The 15000-nt window shown below is 34.0% G+C and overlaps 2 protein-coding genes across 2 annotated transcripts in view; both read left to right on the top strand.

The window, feature by feature from the left end:
• LOC129111658 (protein CREG1-like) overlaps positions 1 to 142 on the top strand; it is a 5839-nt gene extending 5697 nt beyond the window's left edge. The window contains exon 4 of the mRNA XM_054623695.1: positions 1 to 142. This exon is cut by the window's left edge and continues 616 nt beyond it. The gene's annotated coding sequence lies outside the window, so the exon portion shown is untranslated.
• Positions 143 to 1676: 1534 nt separating this feature from the next.
• LOC129111663 (T-cell surface glycoprotein CD3 zeta chain-like) overlaps positions 1677 to 15000 on the top strand; it is a 19987-nt gene continuing 6663 nt past the window's right edge. The window contains exon 1 of the mRNA XM_054623701.1: positions 1677 to 1902. Within this exon, the coding sequence (XP_054479676.1) occupies positions 1842 to 1902 (61 nt within the window). The 5' untranslated portion in view covers positions 1677 to 1841. The remainder of the gene's footprint in view (positions 1903 to 15000) is intronic.

Here is a 15000-nt window from a genome sequence, read left to right as displayed (position 1 = left end):
TGTGTGAGGCCTTCAGATAAGATGTTCTGCTTCCTCTGATAACAAACGCATGTTTTCTTTATAACTTTATGACTTTGCTGTGAAATATATTTTTTGTCTGATTGTTGATTTTGTTTAAATAAAGTTTGTTAAAATGACTAAATGTCTTCACGTCCTCTGTTTTTAATTGTTTCATGATTTATTGATTTATTCTGATACATTTTAATATATTAATGCACAAACATCAAACTACATAAGAAACTGCTTCAGGACCAAACTGTGGAACAAAAGGTACGTTTTCATATTTCATATTTTAAATGTTTAAAATGTTTCTGTGTTTTAAAGATTTAAAAACATTTAGTGATAATTATTAACGAGAAAGAGGTTCAATCATGTTTTAGATTTGTGTGTTTTAAGATTAAACTAAATACATTGATTTCATAGTTTATGATGAAAGTTTTTCTCTTTCAGAACCAAAGTCCATCAAAGAATCCTGGATTTAAGGTTTGTGACTGCAGGAGCTGATCTATGAAATAAACTCATACGTTCATATCAGAGACAATGTTTTTATGAACCAGTTTCTGTTTCAAAGGAGGAGAGATTAATATAAGAGATGAGGAGGAGCAGGAGGAGGAGGAGGAGCAGCAGGAGGAGGAGGAGGAGGAGGAGCAGCAGGAGGAGCAGCAGGAGGAGAAGGAGCAGGAGAAAGAGCAGGAGGAGGAGCAGCAGGAGGAGGAGGAGCAGCAGGAGGAGGAGGAGGAGCAGCAGGAGGAGCTCCAGAAGACCTGAGACATGATGGTAAATATTAATAACTCAACATGATTCATTAAGTTTTGACCTTTGATCATAAAGAGTGTCTATTAATTATTATTAATAATCTATTATTGTGATAAATAAACACATGAAGGGTTAAAGATCTTTGATAAATCATCTGATCTGAGATCAGAGTTTAACGCGTTTATTTCGTATTTAGTATTAGTTTATGGATTACTTAAGTGTATTTTGTGTACAACTACATATTCATAAATCAATACAATCGATCAGTTTTATATTCTGAATATTTGACATTTAGACAAATAAATGTATTTGAACGTTAAAGACTTTCCTAAAGTACTGCACTGAAGTACACTGTTGAGGTACTTGTACTTTACTTAACTATCTTTCCACAACATAAAAATATTGTTAATATTGTACTTCATATATAACGTTAATAAACTGTATTTATATGATATAGTTTAATTATATAATAAATAAAGTTATTTAAATGAGCTCCACCTCTAAATTATAAAATAGTTTATTCTGCAGAATCAGTTCTTTTACTTTTTGTTCTTTTAGCTTTTAAACTGTTGAATGCAGGACTTTTACTTTGAAATCCTAAATATAAATAAAAAAATAAAATATTCAGAAACAGAAAAACTTTCCTTCTGAGCGGAAAATATAAAAGATTTACTGAAACAAAAGACGAGAAGTTTAGTTTTCCACCGACTGTGTGTGTGTGTGTGTGTGTGTGTGTGTGTGTGTGTGTGTGTGTGTGTGTGTGTGTGTGTGTGTGTGTGTGTGTGTGTGTGTGTGTGTGTGTGTGTGTGTGTGTGTGTGTGTGTGTGTGTGTGTGTGTGTGTGTGTGTGTGTGTGTGTGTGTGTGTGTGTGTGTGTGTGTGTCTCTCTGTATGTATGTGTGTGTGTGTCACCTGTCACAGCAGCTCATCACCACTTCCTGTTCCACTTCTACCCGACACTGAGAACCACACAGAGCTTCAGTCGGCTCGTTGTCGTCGTCGGTCGTCTCCGTCCTCAGAACAAAGAACCAGAACCAGAAGAACCAGAAGAACCAGAACCAGAAGAACCAGAAGAGCCGGTTTGAGATGGAGCTCCAGATCCGGGTCTCTGGACTCTTGGTCCTGGTCTCAGTGTTTCCTCCAGCAGGTAAGAAACACATTAACATTAAAAGCAACAACGATGCGTTCGCTTCCCTCCCAGCGCTGCGGGTATTCTTCCTCATTAGCATATTGATTCTTAATTAAAACAGAAGAAGAACATATTCTTTTTTTATCTGTTTTATTTCTTAAAGTTGGTTTTGGAGGTAAAACGTGTTGGTGACGTTTCAGAGAGTTTCCTCAACAAACCAACGGGTCTGAAATGATGAAATATATGTGTAGATCTATAGATATATAGATCCACAGATATAGATCCACAGATATAGAAACACAGATATAGATACACAGACATAGATCTATATCTGTCTACATGTGAACATGACCACCAGCGAAGAAGAACAGCGTCTCTGGAGGAGAGCTCAGGCTTCTCTCCGGCGGCCATGTTGTCTTTCTGTTTGAGGCGACAGAATCAAACAACCATGTTTGACGGTTGAACAGAGTATCATCATTTTAGCTAACGAGTGTGCTGGAGGAAACGAAGGACTAAAGAGCTCAAAGGATTGAACCTCAAGCAGAAATCTGAACGTTTCATCTGAAAGAGTCCGTCTGTGTCAAAGAAGAAACCACAACATCCTTTATTAATATGTGGACTTTAAATACCACCTGAAAGCTACATGCTAATGTTAGCAGAACCAACTGGACGCCTGGAAGAATCATCAAATGCTTTTCTCACAAATGTATATTATTAGAGCGTTAAAGACCAGTTTAAACCAGTAAAGACTAGAGCGTTAAAGACCAGTTTAAACCAGTAAAGACTAGAGCATTAAAGACCAGTTTAAACCAGTAAAGACTAGAGCGTTAAAGACCAGTTTAAACCAGTAAAGACTAGAGCGTTAAAGACCAGTTTAAACCAGTAAAGACTAGAGCGTTAAAGACCAGTTTAAACCAGTAAAGACTAGAGCGTTAAAGACCAGTTTAAACCAGTAAAGACTAGAGCATTAAAGACCAGTTTGAACCAGTAAAGACTAGAGCGTTAAAGACCAGTTTAAACCAGTAAAGACTAGAGCGTTAAAGACCAGTTTAAACCAGTAAAGACTAGAGCATTAAAGACCAGTTTAAACCAGTAAAGACTAGAGCGTTAAAGACCAGTTTAAACCAGTAAAGACTAGAGCATTAAAGACCAGTTTAAACCAGTAAAGACTAGAGCATTAAATACCAGTTTAAACCAGTAAAGACTAGAGCGTTAAAGACCAGTTTAAACCAGTAAAGACTAGAGCGTTAAAGACCAGTTTAAACCAGTAAAGACTAGAGCATTAAAGACCAGTTTAAACCAGTAAAGACTAGAGCGTTAAAGACCAGTTTAAACCAGTAAAGACTAGAGCGTTAAAGACCAGTTTAAACCAGTAAAGACTAGAGCGTTAAAGACCAGTTTAAACCAGTAAAGACTAGAGCATTAAAGACCAGTTTAAACCAGTAAAGACTAGAGCGTTAAAGACCAGTTTAAACCAGTAAAGACTAGAGCATTAAAGACCAGTTTAAACCAGTAAAGACTAGAGCGTTAAAGACCAGTTTAAACCAGTAAAGATTAGAGCGTTAAAGACCAGTTTAAACCAGTAAAGACTAGAGCGTTAAAGACCAGTTTAAACCAGTAAAGACTAGAGCATTAAAGACCAGTTTAAACCAGTAAAGACTAGAGCATTAAAGACCAGTTTGAACCAGTAAAGACTAGAGCGTTAAAGACCAGTTTAAACCAGTAAAGACTAGAGCATTAAAGACCAGTTTAAACCAGTAAAGACTAGAGCATTAAAGACCAGTTTGAACCAGTAAAGACTAGAGCGTTAAAGACCAGTTTAAACCAGTAAAGACTAGAGCGTTAAAGACCAGTTTAAACCAGTAAAGACTAGAGCATTAAAGACCAGTTTGAACCAGTAAAGACTAGAGCGTTAAAGACCAGTTTAAACCAGTAAAGACTAGAGCGTTAAAGACCAGTTTAAACCAGTAAAGACTAGAGCGTTAAAGACCAGTTTAAACCAGTAAAGACTAGAGCATTAAATACCAGAAACCCAGTTTAAACCAGTAAAGACGAGAGCATTAAAGACCAGTTTGAACCAGTAAAGACTAGAGCGTTAAAGACCAGTTCAAACCCAGTTTAAACCAGTAAAGACTAGAGCGTTAAAGACCAGTTTAAACCAGTAAAGACTAGAGCGTTAAAGACCAGTTCAAACCAGTAAAGACTAGAGCATTAAATACCAGTTTAAACCAGTAAAGACTAGAGCATTAAATACCAGTTTAAACCAGTAAAGATTAGAGCGTTAAAGACCAGTTTAAACCAGTAAAGATTAGAGCGTTAAAGACCAGTTTGAACCAGTAAAGACTAGAGCGTTAAAGACCAGTTTAAACCAGTAAAGACTAGAGCGTTAAAGACCAGTTTAAACCAGTAAAGACTAGAGCATTAAAGACCAGTTTGAACCAGTAAAGACTAGAGCGTTAAAAACCAGTTTAAACCAGTAAAGACTAGAGCATTAAAGACCAGTTTGAACCAGTAAAGACTAGAGCGTTAAAGACCAGTTTAAACCAGTAAAGACTAGAGCGTTAAAGACCAGTTTAAACCAGTAAAGACTAGAGCATTAAAGACCAGTTTAAACCAGTAAAGACTAGAGCATTAAAGACCAGTTTAAACCAGTAAAGACTAGAGCATTAAATACCAGTTTGAACCAGTAAAGACTAGAGCGTTAAAGACCAGTTTAAACCAGTAAAGACTAGAGCGTTAAAGACCAGTTTAAACCAGTAAAGACTAGAGCATTAAAGACCAGTTTAAACCAGTAAAGACTAGAGCGTTAAAGACCAGTTTAAACCAGTAAAGACTAGAGCGTTAAAGACCAGTTTAAACCAGTAAAGACTAGAGCGTTAAAGACCAGTTTAAACCAGTAAAGACTAGAGCGTAAAGACCAGTTTAAACCAGTAAAGACTAGAGCATTAAAGACCAGTTTAAACCAGTAAAGACTAGAGCATTAAAGACCAGTTTAAACCAGTAAAGACTAGAGCATTAAAGACTAGAGCATTAAAGACCAGTTTAAACCAGTAAAGACTAGAGCATTAAAGACCAGTTTGAACCAGTAAAGACTAGAGCGTTAAAGACCAGTTTAAACCAGTAAAGACTAGAGCATTAAAGACCAGTTTGAACCAGTAAAGACTAGAGCATTAAAGACCAGTTTAAACCAGTAAAGACTAGAGCGTTAAAGACCAGTTTAAACCAGTAAAGACTAGAGCGTTAAAGACCAGTTTAAACCAGTAAAGACTAGAGCATTAAATACCAGTTTAAACCCAGTTTAAACCAGTAAAGACTAGAGCGTTAAAGACCAGTTTGAACCAGTAAAGACTAGAGCGTTAAAGACCAGTTTAAACCAGTAAAGACTAGAGCGTTAAAGACCAGTTTGAACTAGTAAAGACTAGAGCGTTAAAGACCAGTTTAAACCAGTAAAGACTAGAGCATTAAATACCAGTTTGAACCAGTAAAGACTAGAGCGTTAAAGACCAGTTTAAACCAGTAAAGACTAGAGCGTTAAAGACCAGTTTAAACCAGTAAAGACTAGAGCATTAAAGACCAGTTTAAACCAGTAAAGACTAGAGCGTTAAAGACCAGTTTAAACCAGTAAAGACTAGAGCGTTAAAGACCAGTTTAAACCAGTAAAGACTAGAGCGTTAAAGACCAGTTTAAACCAGTAAAGACTAGAGCATTAAAGACCAGTTTAAACCAGTAAAGACTAGAGCATTAAAGACCAGTTTAAACCAGTAAAGACTAGAGCGTTAAAGACCAGTTTAAACCAGTAAAGACTAGAGCATTAAAGACCAGTTTAAACCAGTAAAGATTAGAGCGTTAAAGACCAGTTTAAACCAGTAAAGATTAGAGCGTTAAAGACCAGTTTAAACCAGTAAAGACTAGAGCGTTAAAGACCAGTTTAAACCAGTAAAGACTAGAGCATTAAAGACCAGTTTAAACCAGTAAAGACTAGAGCATTAAAGACCAGTTTGAACCAGTAAAGACTAGAGCGTTAAAGACCAGTTTAAACCAGTAAAGACTAGAGCATTAAAGACCAGTTTAAACCAGTAAAGACTAGAGCATTAAAGACCAGTTTGAACCAGTAAAGACTAGAGCGTTAAAGACCAGTTTAAACCAGTAAAGACTAGAGCGTTAAAGACCAGTTTAAACCAGTAAAGACTAGAGCATTAAAGACCAGTTTAAACCAGTAAAGACTAGAGCGTTAAAGACCAGTTTAAACCAGTAAAGACTAGAGCGTTAAAGACCAGTTTAAACCAGTAAAGATTAGAGCGTTAAAGACCAGTTTAAACCAGTAAAGACTAGAGCATTAAATACCAGTTTAAACCCAGTTTAAACCAGTAAAGACGAGAGCATTAAAGACCAGTTTGAACCAGTAAAGACTAGAGCGTTAAAGACCAGTTCAAACCCAGTTTAAACCAGTAAAGACTAGAGCATTAAAGACCAGTTTAAACCAGTAAAGACTAGAGCGTTAAAGACCAGTTCAAACCAGTAAAGACTAGAGCATTAAATACCAGTTTAAACCAGTAAAGACTAGAGCATTAAATACCAGTTTAAACCAGTAAAGATTAGAGCGTTAAAGACCAGTTTAAACCAGTAAAGATTAGAGCGTTAAAGACCAGTTTAAACCAGTAAAGACTAGAGCGTTAAAGACCAGTTTAAACCAGTAAAGACTAGAGCGTTAAAGACCAGTTTAAACCAGTAAAGACTAGAGCATTAAAGACCAGTTTAAACCAGTAAAGACTAGAGCGTTAAAGACCAGTTTAAACCAGTAAAGACTAGAGCATTAAAGACCAGTTTGAACCAGTAAAGACTAGAGCGTTAAAGACCAGTTTAAACCAGTAAAGACTAGAGCGTTAAAGACCAGTTTAAACCAGTAAACTAGAGCATTAAAGACCAGTTTAAACCAGTAAAGACTAGAGCATTAAAGACCAGTTTAAACCAGTAAAGCCTAGAGCATTAAATACCAGTTTGAACCAGTAAAGACTAGAGCGTTAAAGACCAGTTTAAACCAGTAAAGACTAGAGCGTTAAAGACCAGTTTAAACCAGTAAAGACTAGAGCATTAAAGACCAGTTTAAACCAGTAAAGACTAGAGCGTTAAAGACCAGTTTAAACCAGTAAAGACTAGAGCGTTAAAGACCAGTTTAAACCAGTAAAGACTAGAGCGTTAAAGACCAGTTTAAACCAGTAAAGACTAGAGCGTTAAAGACCAGTTTAAACCAGTAAAGACTAGAGCATTAAAGACCAGTTTAAACCAGTAAAGACTAGAGCATTAAAGACCAGTTTAAACCAGTAAAGACTAGAGCATTAAAGACCAGTTTAAACCAGTAAAGACTAGAGCATTAAAGACCAGTTTGAACCAGTAAAGACTAGAGCATTTAAAGACCAGTTTAAACCAGTAAAGACTAGAGCATTAAAGACCAGTTTGAACCAGTAAAGACTAGAGCGTTAAAGACCAGTTTAAACCAGTAAAGACTAGAGCATTAAAGACCAGTTTGAACCAGTAAAGACTAGAGCATTAAAGACCAGTTTAAACCAGTAAAGACTAGAGCGTTAAAGACCAGTTTAAACCAGTAAAGACTAGAGCGTTAAAGACCAGTTTAAACCAGTAAAGACTAGAGCATTAAAGACCAGTTTAAACCCAGTTTAAACCAGTAAAGACTAGAGCGTTAAAGACCAGTTTGAACCAGTAAAGACTAGAGCGTTAAAGACCAGTTTAAACCAGTAAAGACTAGAGCGTTAAAGACCAGTTTAAACCAGTAAAGACTAGAGCGTTAAAGACCAGTTTGAACCAGTAAAGACTAGAGCGTTAAAGACCAGTTTAAACCAGTAAAGACTAGTAAAGCGTTAAAGACCAGTTTAAACCAGTAAAGACTAGAGCGTTAAAGACCAGTTTAAACCAGTAAAGACTAGAGCGTTAAAGACCAGTTTAAACCAGTAAAGATTAAACCAGTAAAGATTAAACCAGTAAGGACCAGTTTCAGCTGGTTCAGAGACAAACTGAATGTAGTTTGGTGACAGAACGACGCGTTCATGATCGTTGTTTAATAAAACACATTATTATTATTAACATTATTATTAATAATAATGTTAATATTAATAATATTTAATATGTTAATAATATTTCATGTGAACATTTTATTCTTGAGGGTTTTATTGTTATTTCTTTATATTATTTATATGAATGTGTTTTAAATGTTTTAGTATTTTAAGGATTTAATGACGGAGGATGTTTCATTAAAGTGATTATGAAAGATTTAACTCCTGAATATTAATGAAAGTTATTGAAGGATTATTAACATAAAAACATTATTAAATGAGACTCTGATTCTCTTAATACACATTTAAACTGAGAGTCATTATTTTAATATAAAGATCTTTTAAAGGATTTATATAAAGTATATATGTAGATCAAATAAATAATGTTAATTTAAGAGTTACATTATGTTACATTACAGTAAAGTACATTACAGTACAATATATTACAGTACAGTACATTACAGTACATTACAGTACATTACAGTACAATATATTACAGTACAGTACATTACAGTACAGTACATTACAGTACAGTACAGTACAGTACAGTACAGTACAGTACAATACAGTACATTACAGTACATTACAGTACATTACAGTACAGTACATTACAGTAAAGTACATTACAGTACAGTACATTACAGTACAGTACATTACAGTAAAGTACATTACAGTACATTACATACAGTACATTACAGTAAAGTACATTACAGTACATTACAGTTCAGTACATTACAGTACATTACAGTTACACAGTACATTACAGTACAGTACATTACAGTACAGTACAGTACAAGTACATTACAGTACAGTACATTACATTACAGTACATTACAGTACAGTAAATTACAGTACAGTACATTACAGTACACAAAAAGTACAGTACATACTACAGTACAGTACAGTAAAGTACAGTACATTACAGTACAGTACAGTAAATACATTACAGTACAGTATATTACAGTACAGTACATTACAGTACAGTAAAGTACATTACAGTACAGTATATTACAGTACAGTACATTACAGGTCATTACATTACAGTATATTACAGTACAGTACATTACAGTACAGTAAAGTACATTACAGTACAGTATATTACAGTACAGTAAAGTACAGTACAGTACATTACAGTACAGTATATTACAGTACATTACAGTACAGTATATTACAGTACAGTACAGTACAGTACAGTACATTACAGTACAGTATATTACAGTACATTACAGTACAGTACAAGTACATTACAGTACAGTACATTACAGTACAGTATATTACAGTACAGTACATTACAGTACAGTACATTACAGTACAGTACATTACAGTACAGTACAGTACAGTACAGAACAGTACAGTAAAGTACATTACAGTACAGTACAGTACAGTAAAGTACATTACAGTACAGTAAAGTACATTACAGTCATGTAGCAGACGCTTTTATCAAAGCGACTTACAGGAAGTGTGTTCAACATAGGTATTCAAGAGAACTACTAGTCACCAGAAGTCATCAGTGCATCTCCTTTCTTAAACAAGCATCTTAAAGCATAAACCAGAGCAAAAGTACAGAAACAAACTAATATGATACAATAAGTGAAACAAACTAATATGATACAATAAGTGCTACAGGAAGGCTTCAGGTAGTACTTCTTTACTTCTATACTTCTATACTTCTATACTTCTATACTTCTTTACTTCTTTACTTCTATACTTCTTTACTTCTATACTTCTATACTTCTTTACTTCTTTACTTCTATACTTCTATACTTCTTTACTTCTATACTTCTATACTTCTATACTTCTATACTTCTATACTTCTTTACTTCTATACTTCTTTATACTTCTACTTCTAGACTTCTATTTACTTCTTCTTTACTTCTTTACTTCTATACTTCTATACTTCTATACTTCTATACTTCTATACTTTACTTCTTTACTTCTATACTTCTTTACTTCTATACTTCTATACTTCTTTACTTCTTTACTTCTATACTTCTATACTTCTATACTTCTATACTTCTTTACTTCTATACTTCTTTACTTCTATACTTCTATACTTCTTTACTTCTATACTTCTATACTTCTTTACTTCTATACTTCTATACTTCTTTACTTCTATACTTCTATACTTCTTTACTTCTATACTTCTATACTTCTTTACTTCTATACTTCTTTACTTCTATACTTCTTTACTTCTATACTTCTTTACTTCTATACTTCTATACTTCTATACTTCTATACTTCTTTACTTCTATACTTCTTCTATATACTTCTATTCTTCTTTACTTCTTTACTTCTTTACTTCTGTTCTTCTTGAGGTTGAAGATGGGCAGTGACTCTGCTGTCCTGACGTCAGTGGGGAATAGTTGAGATATTATTAAAAAAAAGGTTTTATTTATTAAACATCAGATGCTTAATAAATAATCATGTGATGAATAAACTGATGCTTATTAAACTTATTAAACTTATTAAACTTATTAAACTTGGTGCTTATTAAACTTATTAAACTTATTAAACTTATTAAACTTAATAAACTTATTAAACTTAATAAACTTGTTAAACTTGGTGCTGCAGCTCAGCCTGGACGACCACACACAGAGAACACCCCCCCGACAGGAAGTGACTGTGGTCTGTAAAAGCTGTGCCTCTTAAAGCGACAGCGATCAGGAGGTCATGTGACCCAGGCGGCGGTTTGGGGCGTTGGTTTCAGACGCAGAGGAGAACCGGTTCTCCGCCCGGAAGAAGAACCCTCACACATGAACCCTTCATCCCTTAAAGCGGCATGAGGCGTTCAGGCGTCCTGGGTTTTATCACAGCTGCTCTCACAAACCACAGAGATAAACGGAACCACAGAACCGACGGGTTCTCAGAGAACCTGGTGACCTCTGTGACCTTTCATCTTCTGATGGTCTTTGATGTGGATCAGCTTCCTCTGGACTTCCTGTTTGAGATATGACTACTCACCCTCTCATCTGAAGACCAGAGCACATGAAACATGCTCATTCATATACGACGATGTATTTATATCAGGCTGAAATACTTTAGTCACTACTTTCACTGTGGCAGAACTACTGACTCTTCTCTTTTATTTTGAAAATCCCCACTAGTTTAAATATCTGCTGTTTCTTTCAATCGTTTTTATTATGAATTGAAATCCCTGAGCTGCTATTAGTACTACTACTAGTACATTACATTACATTACAGTCATTTAGCAGACGCTACTAGTACTACTAGTACTAGTACTAGTACTACTAGTACTAGTACTACTAGTAGTACTAGTACTAGTAGTACTACTATGATATCGAAGAAATTATATGTACATAAGAAAGATTCATAAAAATCCATCAGTTAGTAGAAGTAATAATAAAGTATATGATAAAGTATATGATAAAGTATATAATAAAGTATATAATAAAGTATATAATAAAGTATATGATAAAGTATATAATAAAGTATATAATAAAGTATATGATAAAGTATATAATAAAGTATATAATAAAGTATATAATAAAGTATATAATAAAGTATATAATAAAGTATATAATAAAGTATATAATAAAGTATATAATAAAGTATATAATAAAGTATATATAAAGTATATAATAAAGTATATAATAAAGTATATAATAAAGTATATGATAAAGTATATAATAAAGTATATGATAAAGTATATAATAAAGTATATAATAAAGTATATAATAAAGTATATGATAAAGTATATAATAAAGTATATAATAAAGTATATAATAAAGTATATAATAAAGTATATAATAAAGTATATAATAAAGTATATGATAAAGTATATAATAAAGTATATAATAAAGTATATAATAAAGTATATAATAAAGTATATAATAAAGTATAAAGTAATAAAAGTATATAATAAAGTATATAATAAAGTATATAATAAAGTATATGATAAAGTATATAATAAAGTATATAATAAAGTATATAATAAAGTATATGATAAAGTATATAATAAAGTATATAATAAAGTATATGATAAAGTATATAATAAAGTATATAATAAAGTATATAATAAAGTATATGATAAAGTATATGATAAAGTATATGATAAAGTATATAATAAAGTATATAATAAAGTATATGATAAAGTATATAATAAAGTATATAATAAAGTATATGATAAAGTATATAATAAAGTATATGATAAAGTATATAATAAAGTATATAATAAAGTATATAATAAAGTATATAAAAGTATATGATAAAGTATATGATAAAGTATATATAAAGTATATAATAAAGTATATAATAAAGTATATGATAAAGTATATAATAAAGTATATGATAAAGTATATAATAAAGTATATGATAAAGTATATAATAAAGTATATAATAAATAAAGTATATAATAAAGTATATGATAAAGTATATGATAAAGTATATGATAAAGTATATAATAAAGTATATGATAAAGTAGTTCTCTGCATCTCTCTTAAATTACTCTTTTTTAAAGCAGGTTTTGAATAGAACTGTGTACTCTGTGTGACTGTAGTACTACAACCACAGCCTGATGTACTCTGGTGTACTCTGATGTACTCTGGTGTACTCTGATGTACTCTGGTGTACTCTGATGTACTCTGGTGTACTCTGGTGTACTCTGTACTCTGGTGTACTGTGTACTCTGGTGTACTCTGGTGTACTCTGATGTACTCTGGTGTACTCTGGTGTACTCTGGTGTACTCTGGTGTACTCTGATGTATGTACTCTGGTGTACTCTGGTGTACTCTGGTGTACTCTGGTAAATGTACTCTGATGTACTCTGGTGTACTCTGGTGTACTCTGGTGTACTCTGATGTACTGTACTCTGATGTACTCTGGTGTACTCTGATGTACTCTGGTGTACTCTGGTGTACTCTGGTGTACTCTGGTGTACTCTGATGTCTGTGTACTCTGGTGATGTACTCTGGTGTACTCTGGTGTACTCTGATGTACTCTGGTGTACTCTGGTGTACTCTGGTGTACTCTGATGTACTCTGGTGTACTCTGATGTACTCTGATGTACTCTGGTGTACTCTGATGTACTCTGATGTACTCTGGTGTACTCTGATGTACTCTGTACTCTATGAACCCGTTTATTCATCGTACTTAACATTGGTTTCATTCTGAATCAGCTGTTTAATAAAGTGATGACTTTACATTTTCTGTGGAAAACATAAAACATAAACATAATGAAACATGAAACTCTGACGTAAACTCCTATTTCTTTCCGTTGGTTGTAGTTTTACAGTAAATGAGTTCATCTGAGGTTTACTTCCAGTAACCAGTATTCACAGTAAATGCATATGAATACATGTTGTATTTAACATATGAATACATCTATGTATTTAACATATGAATACATCTATGTATTTAACATATGAATATCTATGTAAACATATGAATACATCTATGTATTTAACATATGAAACATACATCTATGTATTTAACATATGAACACATATATGTATTTAACATATGAATACATCTATGTATTTAACATATGAACACATATATGTATTTAACATATGATCACATATATGTATTTAACATATGAACACATCTATGTATTTAACATATGAATACATCTATGTATTTAACATATGAACACATATATGTATTTAACATATGAATACATCTATGTATTTAACATATGAATACATCTATGTATTTAACATATGAATACATCTATGTATTTAACATATGAATACATCTATGTATTTAACATATGAATACATCTATGTATTTAACATATGAATACATCTATGTATTTAACATATGAAGGTTGAACTCTAAAGAGAGGAGCAGGCGTCTCTGTTGTAGTACTAGTAGTAGTTGTACTGCTCAGTGTACCTCAGTAACTGAAGGAGAAAACTTTATCAAATCAACTAGAAGATAAAGACAAAACATTCAGCTGAAAACTTATTTTAATATATAATATATATTTATTCTATATATTTATGCTTTATGATGCAAAACTGATGAGTTTGTTTCCTAAAGATGTTTCAGCTCACTGAAGTTAATACTACTAATACTACTACATTACATTACATTACATTACATTACATTACATTACATTACATTACATTACAGTCATTTAGCAGACGCTTTTATCCAAAGCGACTTACAGGAAGTGTATTCAACATAGGTATTCAAGAGAACTACTAGTCACCAGAAGTCATCAGTGCATCTCCTTTCTTAAACAAGCATCTTAAAGCATAAACCAGAGCAAAAGTATAGTGCAGAGGCAAACTACTACGAAGACAATAATTGCAACAGACTAATACGAATATAATAAGTGCAGTAAACAAATACAAATTCAATAAGTGCAGCGAACTGATACGAATACGAATACAATAAGTGCTACGAGGAAGGCTCCGGGTAGTACTTCCTGAAGAGGTGAGTTTTCAGCCTGCGCCTAAAGATGGGCAGCGACTCTGCTGTCCTGACGTCAGTGGGGAGTTCATTCCACCACTGAGGGGCCAGGACAGAAAAAGCTGTGACCGGGTGGATCGGCCGCAGGGACCTCTGAGCGACGGGGCAACCAGTCGCCCAGAGGCAGCAGAGAGGAGTGGGGGGGGTGTAGGGCTTCATGGCCTGGAGATAGGAAGGAACTGTTCCTCTCACTGCCCTGTAGGCACCAGAGTCTGTAGCTGGATGCTCCTACAGGGAGCCAGTGTAGAGGACGGAGAAGGGAAGTTGTGTGGGAGAACTTGGGTCATTGAACACCAGACGTGCTGCAGCTTTCTGGACGAGCTCCAGAGGTCTGATGGCCGACGCCGGGGCTCCAGTAGTGAGTTGCAGTAGTCCAGGCGGGAGATGACCAGAGCCTGTAGAGCACCTGCACCGTCTCCTCAGGGAGGAAGGGGAGAATCCTCCTGATGTTGTAGAGGAGGAATCTGCAGGAGCGTGTGACCGATGCAATGTTTGCTGAGAACGACAGTTGGTCGTCCAGGGTCACACCCAGATTCCTCACAGTCCGAGTTGGCGTCACCACGGCATCATCAATGGTGATGGACAGGTCTCGGTGCGGGCAACCCTTCCCCGG

The sequence above is a fragment of the Anoplopoma fimbria genome, chromosome 22 (assembly GCF_027596085.1).
Source record: "Anoplopoma fimbria isolate UVic2021 breed Golden Eagle Sablefish chromosome 22, Afim_UVic_2022, whole genome shotgun sequence".
NCBI lineage: Eukaryota > Metazoa > Chordata > Actinopteri > Perciformes > Anoplopomatidae > Anoplopoma > Anoplopoma fimbria.
Note: the sequence above shows the minus strand (reverse complement) of the source record. Positions and strands in the feature narration are given on the sequence as shown.